Raw genomic sequence first — 26,478 nt, forward strand, 5'->3', positions numbered from 1 at the left:
ATGCCCCCCCGCATAGAAAGCTCAGAATCTTAACTACTGGATCACCAGGGAAGTTCCCCACAATACCTGTTGTTCTGATGATACTTTCAATTAAAAAAAAAAAAAAGGAAGCCAGGTTTGAACCAAGGTTTCAATACTTCTAGAGATCAATAAGGATCTAAGAAATAATATTCTAACCTTCTACTCCCTGTCTCTAGATCCCAAAACATCTTGGACTATTTACACCATTCACCTTGATAGCACCTTTCCTGGAGTAGGCTGAGAGTAGCTATCATCCCCTCTACTTTATAAATTAACCAACTCAAAATATAGGGGTCATTCTGCTTGACATCAAGGGACCCAGAAAGAGACACAGGGTCAATTTGAATAGCACGGTCTTACAAACAGAATGGGCTCCAGACCCAACCTTGGGCCTTCAGCTGACTCACTGCTCAGAGGAGGGTGTTGAACAAAAGCACTTCCTGGGTGTCGCCAAGCTCCAAAAAGTTCTGATAAGCATAAATGGACATGCCAAGAGTAAATGGCCAGAGTAAGAAGGAAGACCTTTTAAAACCAGCTCTCAAACACCTAAGTTTCCATGTTTACATACTGCTATTTGAAAAGCAGTCTATTTCACAAAAGAAAAATGAACAAAAGTTCATAGTCCTCTAGACTGAATTATCTGTGCATTTTCATCGATTATTTTAGAAGCGCTATGGGAAAGTCATAGCTGCTATTTCTTTTTTTAAATACAGCTTTAAAAAAAAAAAGGGAATTCATTTACTTCAAAATACGTCTTGGGATGAGTAGTCTTCCTTTCCAAAAAAAGAAAATTTAAAAACTTTGACTGGGTTATTTTGTTCAAATGGATTTTACTATACTTGGTTTTCACAGGGAAAGAATCACGGAGATGAGGGGCTAAAAATAGATGCAATAAAGCTGAGGGTAAAGTGTTTGTGAGGCTGACACTAACAATTAGGGAAAAAAAAAAAGTGGTATCACCAGTATTAAAATAAGAAATCGGAGCCCATTCTGGGCCAACTGTCACAGCCTGCCAGTCATGCAGCCTCCCGGGCTGGCCCAGCTCCCCAGCAGAGGTCCCTCAGCCCAGTGGACAGCCTTATAAGGCAACTATGCCCAGAAAGGAGATAAGAACACCAGGCACTTAACATTTCCAGAGGCCTCTACAAATGTTAACTCTTGAATCCTCACAGGGCTCTGGGATAGCCATTCTACCACCATTTCCAAAAGAGGCTGGGAAAGCCAGACACCTGACCTCACAGGTAATTATGGCACATTGTGTGAGGAGCTGGCAGGTTTTGTTTGTTTGTTTGTTTGTTTTTTAAACTTTTTATTTTCAATTGGAGAAGAGCTGATTAATAATGTTGTGAGGGACTTCCCTGGCCCAGTGGTTAAGACTCTGAGCTCCGGATGCAAGGGACCCGGCTTTGAACCTCAGTCAGGGAACTCGATCCCATATGCCTCAATTACAACCCGGCACAGCCAAAGAAACAAAACACAACAATGCTGTGAGTTTCCCGTGGACAGCCAAGGGGCTCAGCCACACACATGCATGCATCCATTCCCCCCCAAACCCTGCTCCCAGGCTGGCCTGGCAGCCCTTCTCCGGCGCCTTGCTCAGGGCCTGACAAGCCTCAGCTTTATCAGGAACTGAGTAAACGCTTTCCTCCTCATGAACAGGAAGGAGGAGGAAAGCTTCTCAACTCTGACAGTACGTGGAGAATAGACTCCGCCCGTCCTCCTCTCTCCCCCCCAGATTCCAGTCCTTAGAATAACGAAGACTTCAGACTCCAACAGCCCAGCAAAATAAGACAACGGCGGCGAGGGTCTGGACTCAAGACGGCGTAGAGGAGGATGAGAGACTCGTCCTCTGCAAGCTGGTTTCCAGTCTCCAAGGAGCCACTTCACACCCATCCTCTCACCTTCAGGAATCACCTCCGAAGCTGTGATTACCGTGCCAGTAGGAAATAAGACAGCAACCTATGCCGTTCAGAGAGGATTAAGTGGCCTCATTCAATTTTTAAGTTAAGAAAATTTCAATGCAATAATTATCAAGTAATGTTTACTGAGAATCTACACTGTGATATATTGTGGTCAGGTGGAAATCTAAAAGAATAGCAGTAAAATATATATGTATTTAATAAGTCCACCTACGAAGGAAATCCAAGCTATATGTATACAAATAGCTGATTCACCTTGCTGTACAGTAAAAACATTTTAACGCAACTATATTCAATAAAAATTAATTTTAAAAGTTAAATTAAAAAGTCACCTAAGTTCTGCTAGAATTTAATGTCCCCACAAAGGTAAGGCTCTTAGCCTTATTCACTGACTTAGCCTCAACTCTGTATTTGTTGAATGAACCGTCTTTAACAAGCGAGTCTGAGATCCAAATAAATATATGGAGATATTCATGAAAGGATAGAAGTAAAAATACTAGGTAGCATATTCAGGGTGCTAAGTCAGAGACTAACATAATTGTTCTATGGGGGAAAGCCAGACAGGCTAACAAGTAGGAAAGCCCACAGGGGAAGCCTGGAAGTGCGAAGGGGATGTAAATTTATGGAGAGGACAGAACAAAGCAGGTCAGGCACAAGCAAGTCAGGGACCTGGATGGAATTGTCACTTTCTAAGAACAGGGTGCCCAGAAATTGATAAACAAGTGAGTTGATAAACAACTCAAATGTTTTATCAACTGATGAATATGCCAACAAAATGCAGTACAGACAGATAATCGGAATATTATTCAGGCATTAAAAAGGAACAAATGATGAATTCATGCTACAACATGGATGAACCACAAACATTATGCTAAGTGAAAGAAGTCAGACACAAAAGGCCACATTTTGTACTATTCCATTTGTCCAAAATGTCCATAATAGGCAAATCCATGAAGACAAAAGTTAGTATAGTTGCCAAGGGCTGGGAGGAGGGGTTGATGAGTACAGGTTTTATTTCGGGAGGGAGAAGGGATAGCAAAATATGTTCTAAAATTAGAGCTGTGATGGTTGCACAACTCTATAAATATTAAAAAAAAAAAAAAAAAACTCACAACAGAATTCTGTATTTCAGAAGGGTGAATTTTAAGGTTTGTGAACTATACCTTCATGCAGTCCATGGGGTCCCAAGAGTCAGACATGACTTAACGACTAGAGAGAGAGAGAAAGTTATTAAAAAAGAATGAAGACACCATCACCCAACTAGATGCAGGGATGAAGGTTAAGAAGAGAGAATGCACGCAGGCAGACAGCAGACACCAAGTTTGGAAATGCACTGAAGAGCCTGATCATTGAGAGCTTTGTGTGTCAGCTTTGGAAACCAGGATCCTACCTACTAACTACAACCAAAAAAAATGGTGGCAGACAGTGCTTTCCAGTTTTCAAAGTACTTCCCTAGATGTCAGATGCTTTGCCAAGAAGCCCCCAAATGTTTTCAGGTGCTAGCTGATTTATGAGAAGTAACACCTCCATATAGTCAAAGCTACAGTTTTTCCAGTAGTGACGTGAGACTTGGCCCTGTTTATAATTTTATATTTACTGGTACTTTTGTTTAGTATATGCTTTCTCACTACACTGGAAGTTCCAGGAAGGTCAAGGACAATGTCTAAGTTCGCTGTCCCTTTTATCACCGGGGCCTAATACATTCGGAGTTTAATATATATGTGGAGTGACTGCATCACCGGGGAATTATATATTCAGTTTCTAAAACTGAGGGCCACCATGACTGATTAGCAGCCCCACTACTGTAGAAGGAAGACAAAAAGCAACAAGTGCCCTCATGGAGTAAATGACTCCATCGAGGAAGCTGAATGGGAAGAGTCAAAAATGAAATTGTTTCATTTTTCCAGTATGCTAATCTGAATGGCTAGGTGGCTTTGCAAGCCATACATATTTAAAAAAAAAAAAAGAACTGGAAGGAGAAAGTGCTCGTCTCTCAGTTATGTCTGACTCTGAGACCCCATGGACTGTAGTCCCTCCGGCTCCTCTGTCCATGAGATTTCCCAGGCAATACTGGAGTGGGTTGCCATTTCCTTCTCCAGGGGATCTTCCCAACCCAGAGATTGAAGATTGCATTGCAGGCAGATTCTCCACCCTCAGAGCCAGCAGACAAGCTGGGCTTTATGTGTTGGCATTGTGTTCTGCAGGTGGTTATACCTGTCACTTATGGAACAAGTCTGGTTGGGGAACCAATGAAAACTGATAGAAACTTTAAAATATCCTCAAGGCTTTATCATCACTCCTCCATTCATTCAAAATACACAGCCAGAAAAGGCTCCCCCCATCACAGAAATAAATCATATTCATTCCTACCTCCAAACCCTTTAAGATGGTGAACCTCCACTCCAGTCCCCAATTCTACCTATTTAAATCCTCCCAGTTCATAAAGACCCATCTTTCTTTTCACTTTCTTAAAAGTCTGTTTCCTTCGCATCTACACTGATCTCTGAATTACTAAGCTGTCTGTCTATATTGCACAATAGCGTCAATTTACAAAGGAACTCGCGGTATTTTCCCATTGTCTTCTGTGTTGACAGTCTTTCCAAGCAGACAAGAGAACTCTCTGTAGCACTTCCTCATCCTACCTGAAGGGCCAAGACAAGGACCAGCCGTAAGGAAGAAAGAGCCCCAGGGAGATGTACCTCTTTCACCCCTAATCAATGGTCTCTCCACCAACTCCTTCCCTATCTGTCAACCACAATCAAGGCCTCAAGGAAAAGGCATGTTTTTCTTTGCAAAAGAGCTTCCAGTTCCTTTGAGAAAGGTGCCGCGTGCATAAAATTCAGGATTTCATGACCTCAGTGGGAATTTGCCCTGAAACAGTGTTCGAGTAAATGCAAAATGAGATGCAAATTCCATTCATATGCAACAGAATGAGTCAAGACTGAGGTTTCCATTACATCTGCTCATTTCCTAGAGCCACACTCTAAGAACATCTGTGTAGGCTTTGTGGAGGGCGAGTGCTCTGAAGGAATGTTCTGGAAACAATTAAGGAGACCTTGTGGGCTGGGGTTAATGGAGACTGCCCAACCCACACGGGAAGACCTGAGCCCCACTCCTCAGCCACATGTAGCTCTTGGTACATTATGGGCATCATGGTGAAAACATCCCCTCTGGAGCAGACGAGAAAGTGCTGATGGTCCCTCGTTCAGACTGAGGAATCCTCATGACAGAGTCTACACTGAGGTCCAGGCGCCCTCCTCAATCTAGAGGGGAGGAAAAGGACCACTGGAGTGTCTATGCCTAAGGAAAGGCATTACTGTTTTAACTGTGTCCATAGAAGTTCTTTCCAGGGATAGAACTGGCTAACTGGCCACCAAAACTTATGTCAGACTGACCAATGTGTCTCCAAGTGTCTCTATGCTTACCTCAAGCCATGAGACAAGAAAAGGAGAGTTACAAGGACATATCCACCGGCTCTGACATCTCCCCACCAAGTAACATCTCTGAGATCAGGATGCACCCTACAATACGGTTTAATCAGCAGCGTTACTGGTTCACTAGATATTGCAACCAATGCAATGAAATTCTATCCATGCGCACAGAACACCTCAAGTACTGGCCTCACCACCCAGTCATTACATTTTTAGCCAGAATATACATCAAGGACCTAAATATAAATATACATCAAGGATCACAAAATCAACACTTTTCATTGGGTTCAAGGGAACTCAAGAATAACAGTTCCAGAAATGAACTGCGAAGTATTTTAGTGCCTACAGCAGTACCTGAGACAACTGGGTTGTCTTGAAGTGGGGTTAAAGAAGTCAATATAGAGACAAGGCACTCCCAATGCAGGGGGCCCAGGTATGAATCCCTGATCGGGGACCCAGATCTCACATGCTACAACTAAAGATCTCGTATGCTGCCAACGAAGATGGAGGATCCTGTGGGGCACAACGAAGACCTGTGCAGCCAAATACATAATCGACACTAAAAAAAAAAAAAAAAAAATATTCAAAGTGTAACACCCAGGTGTTGTACAGATCAGTGTGTGCTGTGTTCAGCCGCTTAGTCATGTCCAATTCTTCGTGAACTGTAGCCCGCCAGGCTCCCCTGTCCTTGGGATTTCCCAGGGACAGTATTCCTTGGGAATACTGGAATGTGTTACCATTTCTTCCTCCAGGGGATCTTCACAACCCAGGGATTGAACCTGAGTCTCCAGCATTGCAGGTGGATTCTTTACTACTGAGCCACAGGGTGAAGAAGCAACCTTTGAAAGATTTAAAAATTGCAGTGGCCAGGGATGCAGGAGAATGGACCTGCTAATACTCTTGGTGGGAGTATGCTGCTGCTAAGTCGCTTCAGTCATGTCCGACTCTGTGCTACCCCATAGACAGCAGCCCACCAGGCTTCCCTGTCCCTGGGATTTTCCAAGCAAGAACACTAGAGTGGGTTGCCATTTCCTTCTCCAATGCATGAAAGTGAAAAGTAAAAGTGAAGTCACTCAGTCGTGTCCGACTCTAGCGACCCCATGGACTGCAGCCTACCAGGCTCCTCCGTCCATGGGATTTTCTAGGCAAAAGTACTGGAGTGGGGTGCCACTGCCTTCTCCTGGTGGGAGTATAAATTAGTACAATTGTTTCTTGGGAAGATGTGGCAATAAACATCAAAATGTCTTTAAAAAGGAATGTAAGTCCTTTGACCCAGAAATTACAACTTCTAAGGGTCTAAGCGAAAGAAATCACTAAGGGTGTACACACAGATTTAGCTAGGAGGATATACAGTTTATATCACAAAGCTGGAAACAAACTCACTGCTCAGTAACAAAAAATGGTTCAGTGTATGAAGGCACATCCTTACCACGGCACAGTATTAAGAATTAAAGAGGGGGCTGAGAACAAATACAAGGACACGAAGAGGGGGAAAACGGAGGTGGGATAAATTGGGAGATTGGGACTGACATATATACACTACTATGTATAAAACAGATAACTAATTAGAACCTTAGAGAAGAAAAACAAAGATGGGGCTCAGACTGTTATCCACTGGCATGCAAAGATACTCATACTGTCAAAAGAAAATCAAATGTAACTAAACACTATTATGATATGATCTCATTTTTGTAAAAAAAGAGGGGAGTGAGTGTGTTTACACTCATACACACAGAAAAGCATATACATAAGATATACACCAAAATATTAATGCTACTTGTAGAGAAAGAAATTATAAGATTTTAACAAAAAGAAAAAAAATTTAACAAATTTTATAGCTTTTTTTTTTTTTGCTTACCTTTATTTTTGGAATGAGGAGAAGGCAAAAAAAGGATAATGTAAGTAAACTTTTTGCTATTTAAAAAAAATAAAAGATTTTATTTTGGGGGCGGGGAGAAGTGAAGAAATTTGGACCCACCCAATGTCATCCAATTAAGTCAACAAGTGGTTTATGCATTTTGGTAGTCTCGATAATACAAACCAGATAAATTAAAAATCCAATGGAGCTATTATTTTAGTGTTGGGAGAAATGACTGCAACGTTAAGTGCATAAAAGGATTTAAAATATGCAGCAGTTACTCAGGAGATCACCTAGGCTGTACACGGAAGCTAAGCTGTGGCCCATTACAGGAGTGGGGGCCACAGATGTCCAAAACAACAAAAAATGGAATTAACATCCTACAGCTTCAGACAAAGGAAACCACTCCAGGATTATACAACGAACAATATGCTTACTCGTCATCCCAAACCTATTTGTATGGCTGCAAATTAACCCACCGGGGGCGGGAAGTGATGTATTTACGGTATACCTTTTCCAAGGAATATGACTGCAGTTTCAGTTTGGAGAATATAATGCCTTTAAGTTTTGTGGCAAGATTTCAGAACGCACGGGGATGAGTCGGAGGACTGCGGTCAAGTTGCTGGATTTCTATGCCTGGGTCTCCTGCTGTGAGCAGCACCCAAGCTTTTACCTGGGACTGAATCTATTAGTGAATAAGGAAGTCATGTATGAATGTGAGTGCTAACTGAGTGCTCACTCACTTCAGTCGTGTCTGACTCTTTGCGACCCTGTGGACTGTAGCCCTCCAGGCTGTCCATGGTATTCTCCAGGCAAGAATACTGGAGTGGATTGCCATGCCCTCTTCCAGGGGATCTTCCCAACCTGGGGATCAAACCCGCGTGCACTGGCAGGCACGTTCTTTACCACCTAGTGCCAACTGGGAATGAGGGTGAGAGCTGGACCATAAAGAAGGCCGAGCCCCAAAGAATTGATGCTTTTGAATTGTGGTGCTGAAGGAGACTTGAAAGTCCTTTAAACTGCAAGGAGATCAAACTAGGCAATCCTAAAGGAAATCAACCCTGAATATTCACTGGAAGGAGTGATACTGAAGCCCCAATACTTTGGGCACCTGATATGAAGATCCAGCATACTGGAAAAGACCCTGATGCTGGGAAAGACTGAAGGCGGGAGGAGAAGGGGACAGAGGATGAGATGGTTGGATGGCATCATTGACACAATGGACAGGAGTTTGAGCAAACTCCAGAAGATAGTGAAGGACAGGAAGCCTGGCTTGCTACAGGCATGGGGTCGCAGAGTTAGACAACGACTTAGAAACACGACTTGTTAAACAACAAAAGAAGTAACACTTTATAGTGAAGTTCAGAATAAGCTCAGACCAATAGGATTTCTGTATAATCATGACCCATTTTGATACTGGTTAATTGTTAATTAAAACTGGGGGGCTTTGGGAGGGGAGAAGGGACAACTTAATGGTTAAAACTTCTCAAATGATCATCTGCCAAAACCAGAAATTCACCATATTCCAAAGCCCCACGCGTATTTTTGAGTTCTTTGCTCCCTCCCTACTGGCTTTTGTTTTTGTTTTTAAGACACAGAGTCAGCAGGCTGGGTGCACTATGACCAAACAGCAACAGATGCAGAGGGCAAGACGCTTTCTTTTGATCATCAAAGAACATTCCTGATCAGGACATTTTCAAGTTTGTTTCAAGGTTTACCAGGAGTTGCACGAGTGGACAGAGCTACGGAAAAAGCTGTCCCTCCACCCAATACAATCAGATACGCTTCATTCCCAAAATCCAGCTAAACCACACACTAACCTGTGTAAAAAATGCAGGTTGGGAATTTGGTCCCAGTTTCTACCAAGACAGATGCAGGATGGTTCTCAATGTAAAGAACTCTACTGGCCAGACACTGTAGTTAAATAAGTGCTTAAATGCAGAGAGCAGATCATCGCTGGTATTTTAATCTTTGTAAAAATAACAAGTGATGTTACACAGATAATAACTGAAAAATAAGTCATCTTTCACAAATGAAAAACACATGCCAAATGTATACCATAAGCCTCCAAAGGAATCTAAGTCAATGTGTAATTTTCCTATCTGTAAATTACTAACACTACAACAGAAACCTTTCTCTCAAGTTTAAGAAAATGAAAAAACCTACCGACGCATCAGACACTAGAATTTAACAAGAGTAGTTTTCCCCTGTAAACCCTGGAATTTACAATGATACTACACTCAGTTCCTATCTGAGATACAGAGTCTTTCAACACATGCAACATCCAGACAAAATCCTCTCATTCTGGGATCCAAGCATTGGCTTTAATCTTATCTCTGCGATTCTGTTAAGTGTCTGGTGCTGTGACAGAATCCACCTCTCCACCCTCCTCCGCACCGCGCGCCCCCACCCCACCACACTGTACCCACCAAATACATCGGCAGGCCTTTCTAAAAATACAGTTACAATATAAAGCCTAAAATAGTAAGCTAAGGAAGTTTCTTGGAGAAGATGTTTGTCATTTTCATTCTGAAAATGAAGTAAAACCACAAAACCATTTTCAACAAAATATGTGTTTCTAATTATTAGTGGGAAGATTTATATTCCTTTAAAAAAATAAAAGTGGTGTGGTTGGAAGAAATTCATTACTGCAAGTCAGCAAGAATGTGTAAAAGCAAAATAATTTTTGATAAGACAGAACTATCGACACTTCCCTAGCAATATAAATTCAGAATCCTACAGTATAAATATTGATATAATGGCCATTTTTTATAATTTATTTTTAACAGCAAGATCAATTTGTATTGAGGTATAGCCAATTAACAATGTAGTGGTAGTTTCACGTGAACAGCAGAGGGACTCAGCCCTACAGATACAGAAATCCAGTGAACGGTCACTTTAAAGAGAAGCAGCATGCCAAAGCAGGGGCAAGGCCCAACGTTTCTTCATATGGGCTTGCCATTTAACACAGAAAAGCTTAGAAATGCCTTGTGTTAATCAACTGGCAGAAGTCACCGGCTCTTATCTGTTAAGATTTAGAAAAATGAAGACTGTGGCTAATGTATTCAAATCTTTTATTTATGGGGGTGGCTCAGCTGCTAAAGAATCTGCCTGCAATGCTGGAGACCTGGGTTCGATCCCTGGGTTGGGAAGATCCCCTGGAGAAGGGAAAGGCTACTCACTCCAGTATGCTAGCCTGGAGAATTCCATGGACTATCCACGGACTCGCAAAGAGTCGGACACGACTGAGCGACGTTCACGTTATTTAGCAAACCTCAGCACCCCAACTAATAGATCATACAAAATATTCCTTTCTTCTCCTTTCCCCATTCTGCATTTTGCTGGTGATGGGTTTTTTCAAGCAGCAGCTGAAAGCCAAGGTTAAAGCTGAAGGTCACAGTGGGTGTAATTCTACCCAACCTGGTGTTTGTTTGCGTGTTGTACGCATGAAGGCACAGTGGCCCAAAAGCTGCCTTGCTCTTAAACCTCTCTGCGCTCACAGTGGGTAGTGGCGGGCCCTTTGGACGTTTAGGAGGGCAAGCAGGGAAGGAATCTTCTTTCTCCCCTCCCCCCCCTTAGAAAGGCTAAAAGCAGAGATTAATTTCCTAGCTCTGGTTTTCTGCATAACCCCTCCTCGAGAAACACAAAGACTCAGGATGGGCCTTAAAGAGTCCTTTTGTTTAGAGAGGGTCATTTCCTGCCGTTAGCTCACACCCAGAAACTCCCACCCAGTTCTCCAGAAGAGGCACTGATTTGCTTAGCGAAAAACAAAAACAAAACAATCTCAGGCTTAAAACCTTTCCTCCCAAACCGTCTCTCCCCCTCCACCCCGGATGTATCTGGGCCGGCGGGCCACCGCAGCACTTGGCATCACACAGAGGAGATGGAAAGTGGGATGAAATAGAAAAACTTTCAGTTCTTTGAATGCACAGCAAGCGTTGACTCTCCATCTCTATATTTTAGTTAGGGAAACAAGATACTTAAGTGACTTGTCCTAGGTCCCTTACAAAAGGGAAAAAAGGTATCTTTTTTTTTTTTTTTTTTTTAACGTGTATGTTAGTTACTCAGTCGTGTCAAGTCTTTGCGACTCTCCAGGCTCCTCTGTCCATGGGATTCTCCAGGCAAAAATACTGGAGTGGGTTGTCATTCCCTTCTCCAGGGGATCTTAAAGAGTACTGATTATTTGGTCAAGAACCGACTAATAAAAAGATTATATACCACTGGTTCCAAGACTATCAGACACTGGACGACGGCAAAGTTTAAAAAGTTTGCTCTTGGAATTCCGCTGTGGTCCAGTGGTTAAGACTCCAATGCTTCCACTTCAGGGGACACAAGTTCGATCCCTGGTTGGGGAACTAAGATCCCACCTGCCGCACAGGTGGCCAAAAAGAAAAATAAAAAGTCTGTTCAGGCTTAAGTATTAGACCTGAAGGCCATAAACAAGAATATGCCAATGGCCTGCGTTTTCATGAGTGCCTTCGTGGGCTCGATTAACAGACAATCCGATGACCAAAGTAAGGATGACTTCGATTTCTTTCATCCTAACCTGTCATCTGTTGTGTTTTACAGGGAATAAAAGCAGCTCCTGAGTCTGTGAGGCTGACCAGTGGCTGTGAGGTGCCTCCCTAAGGGTTCACAGGGCTCAGATTAGCGGCGGCCTTGGGGCTACTGCACAGGTGCTCACAGGCTGGACAGGGCCAGCTAAAGCCCACAGCGTCCTGCATTGCTTGCCTTCTCACTTTGCAAAGCGAAGAAAGCACACTGAGCTGGAGGCTAGACTGAATCAAAGGCCTGTGTGTCTATCTCCAAATCAATTCCACCTGGGCTGTTAACATTAACTCTTTGCAAACCAACAGCACATCTGCAAAGCAGGAATCCAAGTCACCCTGCTCCACTCAACTTACCACTCTCTGGGCAGCCCACACTTCATTCCTGCTTCTGTGGAAATATGTACTCGGTTTCCATTTTTACTGGACAAGGGGAAGCAGACCTTTACATGTGAAAATCAGCTTTTCTCTCCCACCCTCTTCATCTCCATGGGACTCATCACTTCCCATCCAAAATTTCTGGCTTAAAAGCATATGCTAATTGTCGTTTCTGATGTAATAAAATGGGAATCCAGAAGTGATCATCTTGAAGGCAGCATTAAGATTTAATCTAAAAACTGCTGGGAAATGTTGAAAATCTGGGAAAGACTGACGGCAGGAGAAGGGGACGGCAGAGGATGAGTTGGTTGGATGGCATCACCGACTCAATGGACATGAGTTTGGGCAAGCTCTGGGAGTTGGTGATGGACAGGGAAGCCTGTCATGCTGCAGTCCATGGGGTCGCAAAGAATGGGACACGAATGAGTGACTGAACTGAAAAACTGCTGGAAAAGGTTTAGGACGATGGAATGTATTGTACAGGCCTCAGAATCTGACAAGTTGGTTTGTATTCCAGTCATTTAACAAACACCAAATGCATCAGGCAGTTCCACTCATTGTTCCATTCGCTGGAATTACTGCCTTAAACAAGACCAGAGTCACATTCCAGGAGTACAAGGCAAGTACACAAGGTAACATCAGTGAGGAAGAAGTCCTGTGGGGAAAATAAGAGGAAGCTGACTGTGGTTGGGAACTTGGGGCTCCTTTGAACTTGGAGGTCAAAGGTCCCTCTGGGTAACATCTGAAGTGAGATCTGAATGAATGAGAAGGACAAGGCTGCCTCATGCCTGGGTGTATGGTTTCCCAGGAGGAAAGGAGAGCACATACAAAGGCCCTGAGGCAGCAAAGGGTTGGCATGTTGGAGAGACTTAAATAAGGCCCAGCAGCTGAAGCATAATGAATGAAGCTGTGACTCCTGGTGGATGTAGTCAGAGAGACCAGCAGGCCTAGATTACATGAACCCCACATACTACTATAGACATTTTCAGCTCCTAGCACCACTTACAAATAAAACCTCAAATTACTTAATCTCTCAGAGCCTTGGTTTCCTCATCCCTAAACATGAGAACACCTCACTGTGTTAAAGTGCACACTGGCTAAAGTACACACTTAGTGTACACACTGCTATATTTAAAATATATAACCAGCAAGGACCTACTGTATACCACAGGGAACCCTGCTGAGTACTCTGTAATAACCTAAATGGGAAAACAATTTCAAAGAGTAGATGCATGTATATGGATAACTGAATCACGTGAAACACCATTAAACAACTATACTCCAAAAGAAAAAATTTCGAAGTGCAGTGCTTAAAAGAGACGACATTAGTCCACAGATGCTTAGTGAATCAATGTGCCAAGAATCCATAAAAGCTTTTATAAGTTTGATTATACTGGGGCTATGCACCTGATCTTCAATTATCCCTCCAATTTTTTTATACCTCTGAAGACTAAAAAAAAAATGTTTGCAATAAAAATGGTCTCAGCACTGGCTCTGACCTTTTTTGTTGTTTTGGTCACTGCTGGGAAAATGCTTGGAGTTCCTAGAAAAGAAAGAAACAGGCTTAGAAGGGTAGAGAGGAGAGAAGGCAGACTCAGGACACACTGATCTGGCAGAGGGGAGGCTGACTGGACTCCAGGACAGCTTGTGTTTCTTCTCAGGATAAGCAAGGCCCAGAGAAGCAATTACCGACATTTTCAGTCTCTTGTCACCCAGCATCTCACGGAAGGCATAGGACAGGACGGGGAGTGTGAGTGTGTGTGTGTGTCACAGTGGAGAGAGCTGTGTGTGTATGTGTGGTGTATGTCCCCTCCCTGGCCCAAAACACATCCTGCCGGCTTAGAGGGATACTGTATATAAAAACAGATGCTTCTGGAAACTCGCACATTTTCAGGCCTGTAAATCACACATGCTGGGTAAAGTAATTACACTTTTGTAGCACTTCTCCTCTGAGCACAAAGGAAATTCTGGTACTTCTGTTATAAGATAGCACTTTCTGAGCCATCCCTTCTCTCATGAGGCCAAAACTATCCATCCTACAGGTGGGCATCAGAAAAATAAAAGTTCATAAAACAGGATCCTGGGGATCTGAGGGGAAAAAAATTTTTTTTTTTTTTTTTTAAAAATCTCTAGGATTTCTTAAAGTTGGCCACCTGCCAGCCTATCTACCTGGTGACATAAGAATTTAGGAAGAGCAAAGAATGTTTAAGAAAAAAAAAAAAACTCATGAGAAATAAAGATTAACTGAAAGTAGAAATTAGTCTCTAACTTCTTTTTGTGGGCTCATGAGATGCACTGATTCTGAGATGCCTAAATTTCTTTGTATGTTTGCAAAGTCTGAGGGGGGGTGACAGAACTAAGCTAGCTGTTAGCAACCCCTCAGCGTTTTAAATTTGTGTAACAATACTGTATTACAGCCTGGAATTTGGAACCATCTTCCTTGGCGTGATTGGCATTTATTACTGCCATTTCCTTTTCTTAACTCCTGTATTCTACATAATGTGCATCAGAATGGTTGCAGTAGGGTTAAAACCTACGAGAAACACAATTGTTTATTCTTAAATTCCTGGACCGCATTTCTTTATTCACAAGCTGACACTACGCTGTGAGCAGAAAAAGCAGCAAACGAAATGAATAAATTGAAAATATAACCCACAGAAGAGACAACTTTGGGCTCTAGCCAAAGACTCATTCTAACTCCCCCAACCCTTATGAAATGAAAAAGAACAAAGCAACTTGGGATTTTCTTATAAAAATACGCAAGCCTCTTCAGGCCTTCCATCTTTACCTTCCAAACCCATTTGCAAATTTTATGTCCCTTCTAGGTAAAGGTTTGGGAAAAGAAAAGTTTAAGTAAAAGCCTAAGCATAAACTGCAAATTTTAGAGGAAAACAATGTTCAAAGACTGCTGATGAAAGAAAAAATAAAAGGATATGATATACACTATATATACCTAGATTTCTTAGGCTCCCCCGAGCCAGCCTTTCAAATGGTTAAGTATCTCGAACACTAGTATAACTAGGCAGATTATATGCAATACATGTTTGTGTTCCTACATTGAAAGCGCATTTAAAATTTTGCTTTAACTTTTTCTGAGAATGTCCAGCTCTCCCCCTCACCCCGCCCCACCACCACGCCTTAAAAAAAAAAAAAAAAAAGCTTCAAATTTTAAGTCAATTGTCCATCTTCTGCTGCCTACCCTTGCAAGGTTTCCTAGGAACTGGGGTCCTACACCCTCTCCAATTTTATGGGCACCCAGTTCATATTCACCCATCTTTTTGATGACCAGCTACATAATCTTATTTGTTGAGTCCCTATGTCTAACTCTCTTGCAACTCCATGCATGGACTGTAGCCCACCAGGCTCCTCTGTCCATGGGATTCTCCAGGCAAGAATACTGGAGTGGGTTGCCATGCCCTCCTCCAAGGGATCTCCCTGATCCAGGGACTGAACCCATGTCTCCTGCACTGCAGGCAGATTCATTACCCCTGAGCCACCAGGGAAGTCCCACATAATCTTGAAGTGTTCTGAAAATTTCTTTGCAAGAGCAGACCTCTGCATCTCAAATCCAACCTCTTCACCTCCCAGCAGCCTTTTCTTCCCCTTTCAAGGTAAATTTTCTGGCTTCTACAAATACAACCACCACGCAGCTAATCATCGAAAAGAGAAATCCAAGAGGCTCCCAGTCTCCTCTCTGGAGCATCTGACAGTTACTGCAGCCCGTGAACACGTCTCCTGCCCCTGCCAGGCTCACTTACCACCAGCAGCCACTGTCTTATTTTGAGAGCAGGATTCCTGCAGCGTTAGCCTTGAAACCTAATGCATCCACTTCCTCAATGGAACATCCCAGGATGCCACGTCCCCCTTGCACAGAAGTCCGCTCCCATCACAGGAAGCATGCTGGTCCCTGGCACGGAAGGGACTCCTCCATCCCTCTCCCACCCCAATCATCCGTACTTCCCCTTTCTCCCCTGCTTGTTTTACTTCTTAAGCCTGTTTCTTCATAGAAGGCCCGATCCCTTTGACTGGACCATCTTTCCCCTAATGCCTCAATCCTTCCCTCGCCTGGGAAAAAAAAAATATCCCAGTATCACCTCTTTTTTTAAAAAAAGTTTCCTTTGATATAGCTCCATGACCCTCTCCCTCCTTAGGGTGTTGACTGGTTTCCAGCTCAAACTACTGCCTCACTTAACTGAAGACAGTGCTAGATGGTACCTGTGCACTCAAGGCCCTCTCCACTAAACCTGGGAGCAACTTAAGAGTCGGAGCTTTGTCCCAGATCTTGGCTTCCTCAGAACCTTCAAGGTCCCAAGTCACTCAGGATCTCAGTCACCTTCCCATATGATGAGTTTCATCATTGCCCTGATCCCTACATTAGCTCATTGTGAGGATGAGTCATAAGACACATATAAAAGTGCTTGGCCCGTACTCGGCACAGAGTAAATACTCAAAAGTTAATAATTCTTACCTGGGTGAATGGCTAAAAAGATCTCTGAAAATTTCCCAGGATCAAGTAGTTCAGAATTTTCTTTTTTCTGCACTCAGCAAAGATGTGCGTGCGTGCTCAGTCGCTGAGTCGTGTCTGACTCTGCGTCCCCATGGACTGTAGCCTGCCAGGCTCATGGGATTTCCCAGACAAGAATACTGGAGAGAGTTGCCACTTCCTTCGCCAGGGGATCTTCCTGATCCAGGGGTCGAACCAGAGTCTCCTGCACTGGCAGACAGATTCTTTACCACTGAGCCACCTGGGATGCCCAGCAAAGATGACCAGGCCACAAACTAGGCAACTCTGCTCTGATCAGCTCTGCAGTCAAGCACTCCCCACTTGCCCCCAACACTCACAATGCACTGAAGTGACTTGCAATATCCTCCCCACACACTTAAAGGAGGGACGCGAGTCGGTGCAATCATACCCAAGTTATCCCCACAAGGCAGACAAGGTCATCCACCGATGACACTCTCCAATCAACAGAGCATCACTTTAAAGGCCTGGTCCCAGCTGGCCTCAAGCCCCACAGAGCCAGGCTGCCACTTCTGCCCCAGCTTTTACTAAGGTTCATTCTCTTCATTCCTTCCTAAATTTTTCCTTTCACCAAAGCAAGCACTGTTCAAGAGGACCATTTGCATTCCGTCTCCCCTACCCCCGGGCAGACACTAAGGTGCCAAATGAAAAAGAACACAAACATTCCAAAGTGGCAGTCGCGCAGGTCACACAGAGCAGGCTCCTTTGGGAAGGTTCCTCTCGCATCGAACCGGAGCTCCCAGAAGCCCTGGTCCAAAAGGTCAGAACGGATCCCACAGCAGACGCCACATTCTAACAGTGAAGCCCCAGCTGCACCTGGAGATGAGGGGCCCACACTGTTAGATGCAGCCAGCACACTGGCCTCTGGGCACAAAGGGAGGCTGCAGGTGACATGTGGGGGGTCCATCCATCACAGGCTCTAAGTTGCACATGAAGTTAAGTGGCTGCTTTTTGAGAGCTTACCTATTCAAGGTCATGGCCACCACTCCTACCAGTAAGGATATTTCCTACGTTCATAAGTTGCTCATCAGGAATATATGTGCACACACAGGTGTAAGCGTGCGTCGGTGGTACTTACCTGGGGATGTGCTGGGGATTAGAAATACTCTGGTAAGATGGCACAGCCTTTTTTTTTTTTTTTTTAAAGATAATGATCCAGGAGTTAAATGTTGATAGAAGAATATAACTTCTGGAAATCTGAGGAAAGTCATCTCTTTGGGATAAGACATTCAGGTGATGGGATCTTGCAAAATGCATGCTGAACCTTGGCTTTTGCCTAGAAAGCAGGTCAAGATCGCCCAAGAGGGGAAAACTGGTTGAAATAAATGGTGTGCAGAATATTACGGAGCACCAAGAGCAATCTTGAAGGTCATATTTAAACTTCACCAAGTGCTGACGGAGTTGGGCACCAGAGCATCCGGCAGCATATGTGTGGACGGATTGAGAAAGAACGTCAGAACAAGGAGAGCAGGCTAAGATCACTAGAACAGACAGGACAAGGAAATGAGCGAGATAAACATGCTATGAGGAATGGAGGCCTGATTCCTGGGGCAAGGCTTGCGAGCAAAACGCAGCGTGGCCGGCACAATGGTTTTGTGAAACCTACAGATACTGCAAGGGTCTTTAATGAAATCTAAGCAAAGACCTAGAACTGCTTCTGTGTCTATGTTCATTACAGAAAATTCAGAGAACCCAGAAAAGCATCACAAGGTAAATACAAAGACCTGTAATCCACCACATTGTTTGTATTCATATTCAACTACTTTTAAAAATTGGCATCACGTAATAGCAAACTTTCATTTTTACTTTTTTCATGTAATGTCATGGGAATTAACTCAATTAAAATGCAGACGCTGGAAGATTAAGTCGTATTCTCTACTACAGCATTCAGAGAGGTAAATACTGATTCCAGATTTCTAGCCTCCAGAACTGAGAGAATAAATGTTTTAAGCCACTCCCCCCCAAAAAGGTAAATACACATAGGTACATTCTTTTAAACTGTGGCTTTTAATGGCCACATAATATTCTCTTTGAGGAATTATACAACGATTTACTTAGCAATTTCCTTGTTAGTGAAAATTCACAGACTCTAGATATGTCTGTCCTAAGTAACCAATATTCATCCTACAAATAAATCTTTGCGCATGCTTATTTCCTTGGGGTAAATTTCTAAAAATAAAAGCACGGAATAAAAGGGTTTGAAAATTTGACATAGAGCACCAAAGTCCTTCCGAAAGCCGTAATAATTCATGCCCTCATCGCAGCACCCAACATTTCCCATTTTATTGCCCCATCACCAACGTCACAGTTCTATCCTCAAAGTGGAAAATTAAGATGAACCTGCAAAATTTACATGAAAGCATGTCCAGTGAGAGCATTAAACACACAAATGCCCTTAGAAACAGATGACTGCATGTGAGCGTCAGGGTTTATCATGGAAATTTTAAAACCTCTACTGGAAAACTAAGGGCATGCCATATTGGCAGTGGTCTTGCAGCATCATTTTACTATGAAATCATCACATTTTCATCCAAAACGCTGTCACCGAATCCTATTTATGACTGAAATATAAGTTTACTGTATTTGATTTGATTTGGAGTAACAGACTCCAAACTTGGTAAAACTGTACAAAACCATTCGGTATTTTTCCCCCAGGTCAAAATACTGATTAATCTTAATGCTCAATGAAAACCTGAGGTTGACGCATCAAACCACCACACATTTCTCTGTGCCAATTGTATCAAACAATTTTCTTCATGACCCCAGTTATTTGGGAAAAATTACAAAGCACTTTAAAATGTAGAATGCGAGGTAAAGATCTGTATTAAACTTCTCAACACCTGACTTTGTGATTTCTGACCACCATCTGCCAAACATCTTTTTGATCAATATTTCAACAAGGCCAAGTTTTGTTTTAAAGAATGTTCACAGCGATTTAAGGAGAAAACACACATCAGTGCTTCGACGTAATAACACATCTTTTAGAAATGATTCGTAATCAGCTTGAAAAGTGTCCAACGGCATACCATAAAAGTAAAAATAAGACCAAATTATTTATCTGATTTCCATTTTGAAAATTCAGGGATCAAAAATAATATCTACTACAAGACTGTTTCAATATACAGAACTTCAAGCCAAAAAATTATGTCTCTCACATATTAACAGTACTGAAACTTGTCAAGTGTGAAGTATTTGAAGAGAAGAATGTCTAGTCCAAAAGTAGAGGTAAATTCGAGGAATTTTTTATTAACTGTAAAGCTATGTAAGAAAAGCTCTACTGCCCTGTTATTCAGTCACCCAGTCTTGTCTGCCCTACACAAATGTATACAGAAGCCTTGTAAATCTCAGATGCCATTAAGATTTTGACAACCGGTTCTTCTTTATCGGGACAAGTTGCATAGGACTATGCATGTACAACACACTAGAAGCCAGAAAGCCAGATGTATCCTCTCTCTTACACTATTGGCTAGCCAAATCTTAAAATTATTTTTCCTCAAAGTTTTAAATATTACCCAAAGCAGAAGCGTATATCCTGCCCAAAATCTCAAAAACTTCCAACCTTACTTAAAAAGCTGCAGAAATGCTCCTAGGTCTCAAGACTGTTCCTTCTATAGCAATGGAACTAAAGGAAGTGTTTCAGCATCATTGTTTCAGAGTGAGCTTCAGAAGCTCTCAAACCAGGAGGTGGGCCGCTGAAATGTACCAGAAGATAAAGGAACACACTTAAATGGGGGGGGGGGGGGGGGGGGGGGGAGTGTGGAATAAAACCTGGATTTTGTCGATAGAGGAAGTCTAAACAACCCTGATGATCTAGGAAATGAACTATTTTCCCTCAAAGATAACTGGACTTACTCTTCCTCATCAGCTCAATGGCTACCAGAAGCTACAAAACAATCATTATGTGTATATACATTTATGTGTGTGTTCTGTTTACTGGAATCCTCCACTGCACGGCTTTCCAATGTGTTTGAGGACAAACTGCTGATCCCTGGGTGGGCAAGGGAAAGGACCATTCGGGTGGTTTTGTATACTGCTGAGCACATTAATGGGACTCAAACACATGTGTTTTACTTGTGGCTTTCAGGGTTGGGGAAAAAAGGAGTTTTTCACAAACAAAACATAAGCCCCAAACAGGGAATTAGGGCAAAATTACCTAGTTCAGGCCAACTTCTTTTACCAAATTTTTAATATCATAAAACCTCTCCCTTCACGGTGTATCTGTTTTGTCTACTCCATCTCTTGTACAGCTTGGGTTCTAAGATTTTTTAATCTGTCCCCTTATTTTTAAAATAACAAGTATCTAGCTAAAAAGACAGATACTTTCTAGAACCACGGGCCATTAAGGAAGATTTAAGGCAACAGGACAGGTTAAGAGACAGCGATTGTATTGGAATCACCTGTGATTTTACTGGTACACAGCCTCGCACATCAAGACACCCGGGGTTTGGGCGAACAGGCCAGGGCTGCAGGCAGTTAAGCTGAGCTAGGTCAAAAAAGAAAAACCTGAGTTTTCTCTGCTTAGTTCTGTCAAATAGTTTATGGTGTGCAGGAAAAAAAAAAAAGTTTTTGGTTTACCCTAATGAACTTTTACAAGTTTCTCTTTCAGGTGAAGAGAGAAAGATGGTTTCATGTGATACAGTCTTACCCTTAGAAGTCAACAGATTGCCAATCTAAGTGAAACACAGAAAGGTTTCTGAAGCCATTGCAACTCCTTAAAAAAGCTACATTTTTTATTAATTATAAAAAATAAAATACTCCAGCATTCTCAAAAAAAAAAAAGCTACATTTTTAAAGGTTATTTCAGTGGTAGGGAAAATAAAATAGGAAAGCAGACAGTGAGGTTCAAGAAAAAAAGCGGAACTTGAAATTCAAGTCTCCACCTTTTTGAGAGAGAAGGAATGTCAGTACTATTCCATCACTTGCAATTTAAAAAACCAGCATGTAAAAACAATGCTTTTCAGAACAGTTTATAATAATAAAGGCGATTTGCTCAGATGAGACGGCAACTTCAGGCTCAACAGCATTTCACCTGGGTTGCACCCACAAACATCTGTGTTAAGAGTAAAATCTTGTTATTTTGCATAATGTTTGGCTTGGTCTTGGAGCTCTCCGTCTTCCCCATTTAAATAGTTCCCATTTTACAAGTGCTGAGGGCTTAAATGTATTAAGTCCTCCGCAACCTTGGGTTTCACAATCAGAATTTTCGTTTACACGCAACATAGTATTTCCATAATCATCTGAACACCTTAACCGCTTAGGAATCAGTTCACCTTTCTGTAAGAATGCTTTTATCTAGACTGCATACTTTCTTGCATCTACATATATTCTAAAGTTCCTTTTGGAATGTTTCAGAAGTCAATTTCCTGGGCTTTTCAAAAGGTAGGCGGAAAACAGTGTTTACTGGGTTCTAGATAACGCACTAACAAGAACAGAGCCCATTTAACAAGATAACGCAAATATCCCAACGACAAAATTCTGAAACGATTGTTCAGGAGTTCCCCGCCCCCCACATGTACTGAGTTTTGTTTCTACCAAAGGAACGCTCTGCAGCCGCAACATTTTTACCGTTGTTAGGGACGCACCACATAAAATTTACGCTCAGACGTCAAAGTCCTATTAAAATAGTCTGGATCAACACTTCGCGAGTTGCAAAGTCTGAAACTCCAGCATGCTGCGCCCCACAACCGCAACGCCCCTAAATTTACAAAAACTAATCAGCCAGGTTCGGGGTCTTTGACTCATCAGAGAAGAATGCGGCTGATGAGTTATCTATTAATCCAAAACGCCTTAGCTGGGAAAGATATTTCACCGAGAACTTTTCGCATAGAAATTGTGGGGGTTAGGGGGGCAGGGAACGGAAGGTGTCTTTTCAGGAGAACTTTCCCCGAGTTTTTTCCCTAAACCACACAAACACACACCCCACAACTTCCAGCCCCAAACGCAGAACTTAAGTGCTGACCCTCCGGGTCCCCATCATCTGAGGTCACCCAGGAGTCAGCTCTCGATTCCGCTTTTAAAATCCGGGGCAAACAAAGCTGACCATTATACTTACAGAGGTCTCGGGAAAGTCCTCAAAGTTACGCAATTTTCAGGCACGCAGACGCGCGTGGACCCACCAAAACACACTCTCCGATGATACACCCTCATCCCGTGGCCGCAGTCTGGGGCTGCGTCTCCACGCCAGGGCGATTCCCAAACCCTCGGTGCCCCTTCCCCAGCGCGCCCCGGGACCCGCGCCCCGCCGGCCACCCACCCGTACTCTGGGCAGAGCCCGCGGCCGCCGTCCCAGGTCGTCCCCGCCCCGGCACCGAGCCGTTCCGTACCTCTTCCTCCTGAAGGTTGGCCTCGTTCGGGGTGTTCTCCTTCTCGGCTTTGCTGCCGTTGTTCATCTTCCCGGTCCTCCCTCGCCGGGCAGGGCTAGGGCGCGGGGCTGGGCGAGGGCGCGCTCGCCCACTTCTCCCTTCCCCGGGCGCCGCGGGCTGGAGTCGGGGCAGCGGCGGCCGGCGACTCAGGAAGTGCGAGGGGGAGACGGGGCAGGGCGAGGCGCCGGCGCAGCGCGGAGGGGACGGAGACAATCGCGACCCGCTAGGGAGACCTGGAGAGGGCGGGCGGGCGCGAGGGAAGGCAGGAAGGAAGAAAGGATGGGGCGAGGACGCGCGTCCCGGGAGTGAGTCCGCAGAGTTGGGGATGTGGCCGAGAGGGGCTGGGGGGCGGCCGCTGGCGCGGGCGTAGCAACTGCTGGAGGGAGAGGGCGAGGGGGTATCCCGAGAGGAGGAGGGAGGTGCGGGACGGCGGGGCGCGGCGGGGACCCGGAGAGCCGCCGAGTGCGCGCTCCTGGCTGGCTCTGGGAAGTCCGGGCTCCAAGCAGCTCCCCTTCTCTCGCCTGCCTGCCTCCCTCCCCCCGCTCTCTCCTCCCTCCCCTCCCCTCCTCCTCTCTCCGCCCTCCCTGGACGTGGGCTGCCGGCTGGAGCCCGGAGGGACGGGACGAGGGACGGCAGAGCCCCCCGCGGGAGGAGGGGCCGCGCCGAGGGCTGCGGCCCCGCGGCCGGATGGCGCTCGCTGGGGAGGGGCGGCGGGCGGAAGCGGCGGACCCCGGCCCCCGACTCCGCGGTAGGTCGGAGGGCGAGGGCCGAGGGGGAGGGCAAAAGGCTGGGTCCGCCTGGCACCTGGAGGCCGCCGGGACGTGCGCGCAGCTTGTTGCGGGGCTCCGGCGACCGGGAAGTGTGATTGTTACTTTTGTTTGCTTGCTCGCTCTTCACGAGGGATTCACTCCCCAATCCCTGCCCCTCCTCTTCAGTACCTAGTGGGCAGCTGGTAATGACAGGATGCGGGAACTGGGGTGACGTCCGGGGGCAGCCCGGGCCGGGCCGGCGTTTTCAGGGCGCATCTTCAAACCTCACCTCCACGCCGGGTCCTCCGAAACTTCTCCGGCCACCCTTGCTCGGACTCCTCTACGGCCCTTATCAGACTGTCCTGGAATTGTTTACCTGGCTGCCTCTCTCACCCTTTCGGGAGATCCTTCTTGGAAGACAAGACCGGGCCCTGTTTGTCTTTTGAATCCCATGGCAGTTTGAAAACGCTACCTGGTATATCGTAGGCACTCAATAAATATTTGTTGGCTAAGGGAACATTTCTCACTGCCAGCCGACCTGGAGGCCAAGACAGATGATCTTCGGAGGGTAAAAGCCGCTGAAAGAAGGGAGACTCAGCATACTGGGAGGTCAGCGTACCATGCCTGTTGGCTCCCCACACGCCGAACTGCCTGGTTTCTGCTTCCTCCTCTGTGAAATAGAAGTAGCTCTATTCCTCTCCCAGGAGTTTGTTATTAGAGGAGATTGTAAATTGATAGATAAAACTATAGCAGCTGGCACCCATTCGGACCCAGTTGTTGGCTATACTTGGAAGCTGACATGGTTAATTTCCACTTTTCCTGCGCCACCAAGAACTTTTCCAATATTGTATCATTTAAGCTTTCAAACTGAGTGACTGCTGCTGCTGGTAAGTCACTTCAGTCGTGTCCAACTCTGTGTGACCCCATAGACGGCAGCCCACCAGGCTCCCCCGTCCCTGGGATTCTCCAGGCAAGAATACTGGAGTGGGTTGCCATTTCTACAAACACATAATTTAAAACTCTAAACATGGGTAGATTCTCCTTCATTTCTCACTCCCGGGATTTCGCACAGCAAGCCCTTCCAGCCCCAGCGACGGTCACAATTTCTAATTACGTATTGGCTTGCTTCAATCTCCTCCCCTCCCCCTTCTGCCCCCGCCCTCCTCCCCCACTAGACATTCTTCACCCTGGACTGGTTTAAGTGCTCCTGGGAATGAGATGGGGGTGGCGACGGAGTTGAAGATAAGGCTTCTGCTTTTAGGGAATTTAAAGTGGTGCCCTGGAGACAAGATACCCCAAACAGCTCCGCGGCAACATCACCAGAACAGCAGGTTCTGGTTCAACGTAGAAACCGAAACAAATAATTTGCTTTGAGAGCATTTTGAAAAGAAAAAAAAAAAGCAGGAGTGATATTTGGATTTACATATTAAATTAGACTTCTCTGGGGTTGGGGTGGAGATTTTGATAAAAGATTCCATTGCTGTCATGATGTCATTTCTCTCTATGGGGAAAAAAAAATACCCCGGATGAAAATAAACCAAGAGACTATCGAAATTGCAGTTGAAGTTCAAAAGAGGTAAGAGAAAAGTTAATCTGAAAACTGGCCCTTTGAACTTCCAGTTCCTCCCTGGGTTATACAAGGAACCACGAGGGGGCAATGTCTTTCTGAGCAATGGCAGAGTGGTGGTCTTGGGCCCATGTGCTGACCACCGATGCCAGCCACTGGCCATTCTTTGCCCTCCTTGGCCATTCTTGCCTGTTCCTGAATACACTTCACAGGAAGATATTGTCTAACTGGAGCCTGGCAGAGGCCCAGGAAAAATGACAATAGAACTAGTCCCCATCAGACTCCACTTAGGAGTAGGTGGGTGTCCTGTGATTCTAGGATGCTGGAGAACTTCCCCTAACCCCATCCAAGGAAATGTGGCTTAATCTCAAACACAGAACCTGATGCCTTTGTCTTTAAGCCAATTTGGCACCTTGTCCGTTGTTAAAAGTCAAAAGCCTCTGGAATAAAAGAGGATATGTTCTATGGAGGATCCTTGTCTGGCCTGTTTATTATTGTGTTCACCCAACAGATAGTAGGCACTCTATAGTTACTTCGGAATGAATCAACACATTACCGGGTATTCATTCTAGGGCGTGAATGATTCAAACAGACCCTTCCAAGACCTTGCAGGAGGGACTGAATTAGTGGAGGTCTCTCAGCATGGAGAGCACCGCAGAAGCGCTAGGCAGGTTCCTGGTCTTGGTGTTTAGTCATTGTTCTGCAGTGGGAGACCCTCTAGAGAGAGCTTGTGCAGGATGGGATAACTGATGAGATTTCAAAAAATAAAATCACACCACTCAGCCAGTCAACTGACAGACACATCAGGCAATTTACAACAAAGCAGGGAAATCTACAACATATAGTCAATGGTGAGGGTGAAATTCATGGTATAATATACCAGAAAAGAGGGACTCCTATTTTGTCCTTTGTATGAAGAATAGTTTAGGCTTACTTGGAAGAACAATAGAGTTAAGTTGCCAACAAAACTCAGTGAAAATCTGTAAATAGACTGGCTATTTATAAAACTTTGTCAGTGAAGCAAAAGAGTGAGGAGGACAAACGGTTGAATCAGGATATAAATGATCTTTATGACCTGGTTTACTACTTCAAAGAAAGACAGTATCAAAATGAGATCTCAGTAG

The 26,478-nt window shown here is 44.4% G+C and overlaps 1 protein-coding gene and 1 long non-coding RNA gene across 19 annotated transcripts in view; both read right to left on the reverse strand.

Moving 5' to 3' along the window:
- RBPMS (RNA binding protein, mRNA processing factor) overlaps window positions 1–26,478 on the reverse strand; it is a 249,869-nt gene that overhangs the window by 176,470 nt on the left and 46,921 nt on the right. The window contains exon 1 of one of the 18 annotated variants that reach the window (XM_055567180.1): window positions 23,000–23,201. The exons of 15 other annotated variants lie outside the window; for them this stretch is intronic. In XM_055567180.1, the coding sequence (XP_055423155.1) occupies window positions 23,000–23,065 (66 nt within the window). In that variant the 5' untranslated portion in view covers window positions 23,066–23,201. Of the gene's footprint in view, window positions 1–22,999; window positions 23,202–24,325; window positions 24,471–26,478 lie in introns of those variants that run through there. 2 more of the 18 variants (XM_055567177.1, XM_055567176.1) reach the window with 2 other exon arrangements.
- Window positions 12,207–17,701, reverse strand: LOC129643080 (uncharacterized). The gene is made up of 2 exons (XR_008710057.1): window positions 16,623–17,701; window positions 12,207–12,809 (listed from the first exon to the last, which is right to left on the reverse strand). It is a non-coding gene; the product is annotated as an uncharacterized LOC129643080 (long non-coding RNA).

The sequence above is a fragment of the Bubalus kerabau genome, chromosome 2 (genome assembly GCF_029407905.1).
Source record: "Bubalus kerabau isolate K-KA32 ecotype Philippines breed swamp buffalo chromosome 2, PCC_UOA_SB_1v2, whole genome shotgun sequence".
NCBI lineage: Eukaryota > Metazoa > Chordata > Mammalia > Artiodactyla > Bovidae > Bubalus > Bubalus kerabau.